The sequence below is a fragment of the Gossypium raimondii genome, chromosome 8, assembly GCF_025698545.1.
Source record: "Gossypium raimondii isolate GPD5lz chromosome 8, ASM2569854v1, whole genome shotgun sequence".
NCBI lineage: Eukaryota > Viridiplantae > Streptophyta > Magnoliopsida > Malvales > Malvaceae > Gossypium > Gossypium raimondii.
In genome coordinates this window covers 27,170,267-27,177,816 of record NC_068572.1, presented here as the reverse complement: position 1 = coordinate 27,177,816, position 7,550 = coordinate 27,170,267, and the positions used below count along the sequence as shown (strand labels likewise).

The 7,550-nt window shown below is 35.0% G+C and overlaps 1 protein-coding gene across 1 annotated transcript; it reads right to left on the bottom strand.

Moving 5' to 3' along the window:
• Positions 1–4,605: 4,605 nt before the first annotated feature.
• LOC105791116 (E3 ubiquitin-protein ligase SINAT5) lies at positions 4,606–7,272 on the bottom strand. Its single transcript, XM_012619031.2, has 3 exons — positions 6,772–7,272; positions 5,385–5,771; positions 4,606–5,144 (listed from the first exon to the last, which is right to left on the bottom strand). The coding sequence occupies exons 1-3, from the start codon at positions 7,039–7,041 to the stop codon at positions 4,782–4,784; spliced, it is 1,020 nt and encodes a 339-aa protein (XP_012474485.1). The 5' UTR covers positions 7,042–7,272; the 3' UTR covers positions 4,606–4,781.
• Between the last annotated feature and the right edge of the window lie 278 nt (positions 7,273–7,550).

The following is a 7,550-nucleotide window of genomic DNA, read 5'->3' as shown; positions in this document are numbered from 1 at the left end:
TTAGGAGCATTTGACTCATTCTGATCATGACATCCTAATCACTAGGCATGATTAGGTTCATAAAATGAATTATACAGGTCATGTTCCCCAGAGAACAAACCGGTGAAACACTAAGCCTTGTCTCCTTGAGCAATAGTGGAGTAGGTTGAGGATCGTAGATCTTATCTCCCTAAGCAGTAGTGGAGTAGATCGAGGACGGCAAATCTTATCTTTCCAAGATAGTGGGAAGTAGATTTAAGCCCCCAAGCCTTGTCTCCCTGAGCAGCAGCAGAGTAGGTTGAAGATTGTAGATCTTATCTCCCTAAGCAGTAGTGGAGAAGATTGAAGACGACAAATCTTATCTTTCCAAGATAGTGGGAAGCAGATTTAAGCCACCAAGCCTTGTCTCCCTGAGCAGCAGCGGAGTAGGTTGAAGATTGTAGATCTTATCTCCCTAAACAGTAGTGGAGCAGATCGAAGACGGCAAATCATATCTTTCCAAGATAGTGGGAAGCAGATTTAAGCCACCAAGCCTTGTCTCACTGAAGTTGCAGTGGAGTGGATTAAAACCTTGGATCTTATCTCTCTGAAGTTGCAGAGAGTAGATCGCATCTAGTCTTATCTCCCTGAAGTTGCAGTGGAGCAGACTAAGTAAGCAAGTCTTATCCTCCTGAAGTTGCAGTGAGGCAGACTAAAGATGACAAATCTTATCTCCCTGAGGTTGCAGTGGAGCAGATTAAAGCCGACAATCCTATCTCCCTAAAGTTGCAGTGGAGCGGATTAAAATCATAGATCTTATCTCTCTGAAGTTGCAGAGAGCAGATCGCATCTAGTCTTATCTCCCTGAAGTTGCAATGGAGCAAACTAAGCAAGCAAGTCTTATCCTCCTGAAGTTGCAGTGAGGCAGACTGAAGATGGCAAATCTTATCTCCCTGAAGTTGCAGTGAAGCAGGTTAAAACCGATAATCCTATCTTTCTAAAGTTGCAGTGGAGTGGATTAAAACCTTGAATCTTATCTCTCTGAAGTTGCAGAGAGCAGATCGCATCAAGTCTTATCCTCCTGAAGTTGCAGTAAGGCAGACTGAAGATGGCAAATCTTATTTCCCTGAAGTTGCAATGGAGCAAGTTAAAGCCGATAATCCTATCTTCTTGAAGTTACAGTGGAGTGGATTAAAACCTTAGATCTTATCTCTCTAAAGTTGCAGAGAGCAGATCGCATCTAGTCTTATCTCCCTGAAGTTGCAGTGGAGCAGGCTAAGTAATCAAGTCTTATCCTCCTGAAGTTGCAGTGAGGCAGACTGAAGATGGCGAATCTTATCTCCCTGAAGTTGCAGTGGGGCATACTAAATAAACAAATCCTGTCTCCCTGAAGTTGCAGTGGAGCGGATTAAAACCACATATCTTATCTCTCTAAAGTTACAGTAGAGTAGATCACATCGAGTCTTATCTCCCTGAAGTTGCAGTGGAGCAGACTCAAGAAAGCAAGCCTTATCCCCCTGAAATTGCAGTGGGGCATACTAAAAAAAATCCTGTCTCCCTAAGTTGTAGTGGAGTGGATTAGAGTGATGGATTTTATCTTTCTGAAATTACAGTTAAGCAGATTAAAAGTTACGAGTCACCAATCCTATCTCTCCGACATTGCGGTGGAGTGGATCGAGACACCAATTCCTATACCTCTGAAGATGCAGTAAGATGGATATGGCTGCTTGAAGAAGAAGAGCACCAAGATCCAGTGTGACCGGGCAAAAATTGGTCATTACTAAAGTCTTTGCTCCGTTCCTGTTACACGACAATGAGCAAAAAGGGGCAGTTGTAATACCCAATTTTAGCCCGGGCTCACATATGGAAACATAATCTTCGAGGATATGCAATCTTAGATATGATATGCAATCTTAGATATGATATATGTAATTTTAGATATGATATGTAATCTTAGAAGATATGATTTTGTAATCTTAGAGATTTAATTTGTAGATACCCTTTAATCTTAGCCGTTGATGTAATTGATCTGTACCGTTGGATTTGGGGAGGCTCAACTATAAATAGAGGTCTCTCCCTTCATTGTAAAAAAGAAAAGAAAAGAGGTAATCAATAAAAAAAGGGAGAACGATTGGCAGTTTTTTTAAAGGTGGCTTACTGTTTTTTTCTTTTTCGATTATTTTTTACTTATTTACGATTTTAAAAAAGGGAGAAGGTGATATCGCTGCGAATTTTATTTATTTATTTTATTTAGCCCTAATAAAGTGACGCATTTCAAAGGATGGAGATATTTTCTCATTCGAGCCCTATGAGTTATTCGCACCTTTTTAATGTTTTACAATTAGTTTTTTTTATCTTTTTAGAATTAGCCCTTTAATTTGCTTTCAATTTCAATTTAGCCCCGCTGGAATGACGCCGTTTTAGAGGAGAGGAGAAAATTTCCCTTCCAGCCCCTCTATATAATTCGCGTGTTCAATTTAATCCTTTGGGTTTTATTTATTTGCAGATTTTCCCCCAGATTTTTCATATTCAGTTCAATTTAGTTTTTTTTCTTTTTTTAAAATTAATTAACTTCCACAATGTAATTATTTCTTTTATTTTTTTAATTAGTTTTATTTATATATATATAATATTGTTTTTATTTATTTATTTATTTTAAAACAAATATTTTTATATGTACGTATAATTATTTTTAATATTGTAATTATTATTTAATATTTTATATATATACTTTTTATGTATCCATTTATCTTCCTATATATATGTATATTTTCTATAATGTAATTATTATTATCATTATTTTTATATGTACATATGTATATAAATTTTAATAAATGTTTTGTTTATATCCATATGGATATTTATTCTTTTTTTAAAAGGGCTCAAATATATATATTTTAAATACCTATTTTATAATCTATATATGTTTATCTATTTTTCTTTATATTCATAAATATTATGTATTGCATATATATATACGTTCCATAACCCAAAAATTTATTTGTAAATCATATGTATATTTTAATCTTCATAATTTCTATGTTCATATTATATATATTCTTTTCTTCATTTATTTGGTTGGCTTTCCTCCTTTCGTTATATAATTGAGTTTACATTTAATATTTTGCATGTCATGGATTATTGTTATCGATTTTGTTTATTCATTTATTCATATTATTTCTATGCCATCGTAATATTTATTATTGCATTGTATATTTAATGTAGGATCACATCATTTTTCACTCGATTTCAAAATTTTCAAAATTGAGATAATGCTTGTATTTAGGATTTTCAAGGAAATTGAGCCCTAACGTATTGGGTTCCGATTTTCTTCGTTAAATCTAACAATCGAGCATTTCTCTTTAATCAAAAAAATAAGAACTCATTATTGGGAATTCAACACGTTGTGTCCTAAGGTATTGGATGTGACGCATTGATTTCTCGAAATGAAGATTTTTTCTAAAAAATAATAAAGGAAATATTCCGAGTTTGGGATTTTGGAGGAATTGTGCCCTAACGTATTGGGCTGCGATTTCTTAAATCTTAAATAAATGGATATTCTTTTAAATTTTTATTACACAAGTATTCTCGCCTAATTCATTTTTGAGGAAATTAGAATGTCATGTCTTAACGCATTGGGTGTGGCATTTTCTTTCTCTGAAATTATAGGGGTCTTAATACGTAACGTTTAAGAGTTTTTGCTAAGGATTATATTTTTCAAATTTTCGACATTAAGACATTAATTAATTAACTAGGTACCAATTTTTGGGCGTTACGAGAGTGCTAATCCTTCCTCGAACGTAACTGACTCCCGGATCCGTTTTTCTAAATCTCGTAGACCAAAGCCGTTTTTTTAGGTGATTCAATCACACCTTAATAAAATATTGGTGGCGACTCCCAATTTTCATTTTTTAAAGTCGACAACCTAAATTTTTTGTTTTTCAAAAAAATAGTTTCGGCACTTTAAACAAACCCATGACTCTAATAATATCCAAATCTAAACTCTCGTACCAAAATATAGATAAAAATTCTCGAAATTGAATCGTATGGCTAATTAGAAAAGTTTGAGGTGTTACATGCATTGATGAAATGTGTTCTAAATGTGGTATACTTGTATAGCAACACCACTTTGCCAATTTTTTATACAATATTGGGAGTGGAGGATTAGGGGTGACAAAGTTTAAACTCGTGTGAAACATGTCTTAACAAAAGCTTTAATCACCACTCCATACAAGTCAAGACGCTCTTTTGCTTACTTGTTCTCATCAAAACTGTAATACATTCACAAGATCTAATAATAGGCAAACACATCGAGTTCCAAATCCAATCCTAGGTTTTACTAGCAGGCTGCAATCCATCTAAAAGGGGGGGGGGGGTTGAGAGCAAGGTAACGCCACATAAATATTAGCTAAATTTTGGATCTAAAATTTGTTTTTCCTCGGCACTTTTGCTCGAGTAAACTTGAAAAGGGGAAAAGAAGAGAAGCAATGTAGCAAAAGTAAAAGATATTTTGGGGTTGAAATGATTATATTTTCATAGATGTTTTAGCGGTTGTTCTTAGCCCATCTCAAGCTGGCTCATTTTAGTGACACCACAAAGTGTGAAACAGCTTGAACGACAAGATGAACGAGCTACACTATTCCAGCATCAGTTAATGTTCATATTATTGCAAACACAAAGGAAGAAAATATGCTTATTACAGATTCCATTGAATCTGAAATCTTCCATACATTACGACATAATAGGAAGTGTTGACAGAGTTAGACAGACACAGCGGGAAGTGTTTAAAATAAATCAAGAGGAAGTTACTGAAATCAATTGTCTCAGCTGCATAAGTTTGGTATGCATACACCAGTATCTGGATTTTGTTGTTCCTTCCATACCCTCCCTGTAACCCTCAGCTTCAGCTCCTTCCTATCCCCACCAGAGAAGAAAAGTGCCATGTTACGTTGGATAATTAGACCATCATGGCTGTCCCTGACTTTCCGGTGACTATCACGGATGCTACGTGGGGTGCCTTCAAATATAAGTTTTCGGCCATTTGCTCCAACCTCAAGGCTATAGCTATAGTTCCTAGCCTCTGTTTCATCACCCATGAAACGGAGAAATGCCATGTAGACAGGGGCCATGCCAAGCTGGAAAGCTTCAAAGTGAAGACAAAAATACTGACCAAAGCAATGGAAGACCTAAAAAGAAAAAAGCAGATAAGCTAATAGATTAGGGTTCGTATTAGGATGACTATTGCAGACCGATAATTATGTTTCTACAGGATAAAGAAAAATGCTGTTTTATCTTTCTTTCTTTTTATTTTTCCATGACAGAAAGCAATGGCATGGCTGAACAATAGCAGATTGCTTATTCTTGTTTTAAAACAGTGGGACCCTTTGAAAAAATAATAAATGCCATAATAAAATTATAAAACATACTGTTAGCATCCAGGTAGCATTCTCTACTTCCCGAGGGTTGGACTTAACATAGCGATGGTTAAATGTGCAGCCAGTATGCATGTCCACCTTGTGGTCATCCCGCAGATGGCCAACCAGGAAAGGAATATCCCCGACAACAGAACATTCTGATCCAGCATAGGGACAATTGTATGGTCTGTAGTTGCACATTGCCTCATGTTTGAGTTTGCTGTAATAGGGAAATATTTCTGGGCATCCCAAGTTGTAGTATTTGCAAGGCATCTCAAGGGATTCCGCCACTTTCTCCAATGCTAAACATCTGATATCACCGAGTTCCTGTCTACAAGTGGGGCACCGATGGTGTACTCTTGTTTTACAGGTAGAACAAATTGTATGGCCATTGTGGCACTGCAAAAAAGCTATAGTGTTAAAGCTAGCAATACCCAATGTTTCTAATTAAATAAAAATTACAGATCTCCAACAAGACATCTCGCCAATATAAAAGCTGGTAAAAACAGAACATCCCCAAAATTTCTTGTCTCTCTATTTTCTAGAAAACAACTAACAAGCAACCTTCCGAATCTGAAAATATCCTCTTGCAATCCAGAGCATATGTAATTTTAAAGGATTCTGCATATGAAAAAGTAACCAATGCCACCCTTACAATGGAACTTCCAGCTTTTCGTGGCTGTCCATTTTGATGTTCTAAAGGAAAAACTTAAATCTATCAAAAAAATTTCCCTCAAAACAGTAAGCCAAGTTTGTCTCAAGAACTTGAATCAAATGAATTAGTAATTGAATTACTACACTGCCAACACTGAACTAATGAAGGGGAATTAACATTCTTACATCCAAGAATCACCTCAACCGATCTCGATTATACAACCTAACATGTTTTTTTGTCCATTCTTCAACAAAGAGACTGCATAGAAGCAAAATCAATCGGAAAATATGTCTAAATCCAGTTTAAGTAACAACCCTTTATCCACCTATGTTGCAACGTAAGTAGTTCTTTATCTTTACTGTCTACGCACCAAGACAACTTAAATTTCCTTTTTGAAAACCATGCTGACAACATGTAAATATATGCATAATTCAGGTTAAAAGTGAAAAGAAACCATAACATAAACAAAGCTTTCCATATATATAATTCAGGTTATAAGGCTCTCAAAAAAAAAAAAAATCTGAACTTAAAAATTAAAAATCCAACCAAGAAAAAAATCTCAAATCAATTTCTCTTAACAACAAGATTAAACAAATGGCATTTAAATGCACAAGAAAAACATTGAAACTCATGGTCAATAAAGTTCAAAATCAACCAAAAACAACTAACTGAAGAACAAAAAGAAGGGCACAAAAGAACCCAAAATTGCCATACACAATATTATTAATGAAACTGAAAGCAAACCTGATGGATTGGTGGGTACATAGAATTGGTACAAACAGGGCATTCTAACAATTCATGGACGCTGGTAGCAGGAGCGATGGCCGTAGGACCCACAATGTTGTTGGTGGTGGTATTCCCATTATTGGTGGTGTTGGTGGCATTGTGAGGCTTGGACGATGAAAATTGGTGGTGAGCATGATGAGGGTGAGGATGTTGCAGGTTATGGTGATGGATCTCATCCTCATTGATTCCATCTGTAGTTGACACACACTCAATGTTATCGAACTCCATTTCATACAACTAGAAGACACCAACCAAAATCTCAGATTTCATTTATTTATTTATTTGAGACAGACCCAAAATCCCCCAAAACTATATGTATTGCGAGAGAAATTACTTTCCTGATTCTCTTCTTCTTCCCTAAGAAATATTCTCTCTATTTTTCTTTGTCTCACTTTTTAAAAATAAAAAATAAGATTTTGGAGAGAATAATGGATTCAAAAGAACCAAAACAGCCTTTCTTTTCTCTCTTCTTAAAAAGGAGGTTATTTGCTTTGTTGGCTGCTTTTTTATTTTTTTTTCAAATCTTTCTTTTGTGTAAGTTTATATTTTCATCACTAAATTTTAAAAAAATTTATAAAATAGTCATTAAACTATTAGTAAGTTCAGGTTTAAGTCACTCAACTTCTAAAAAGTTACAAAATACCATTAAACTATTCAGAAGTTTCCATTAAAGCAAGTAAATTGTTTGAAAGTTTTTATTTAAACCTGGTTGTTTAGTTTTTCTTTTAAGTTCTACT

Coding starts and splice junctions, on each gene's coding strand:
- LOC105791116 (XM_012619031.2), bottom strand. CDS start 7,041: ATGGAGTTCGATAACATTGAGTGTGTGTCAACTACAGATGGAATCAAT. Junction 5,772..6,771: donor TGTACCCACCAATCCATCAG/GTTTGCTTTCAG, acceptor GCTTTTTTGCAG/TGCCACAATGGCCATACAAT. Junction 5,145..5,384: donor ATGCTACCTGGATGCTAACA/GTATGTTTTATA, acceptor TTTTCTTTTTAG/GTCTTCCATTGCTTTGGTCA.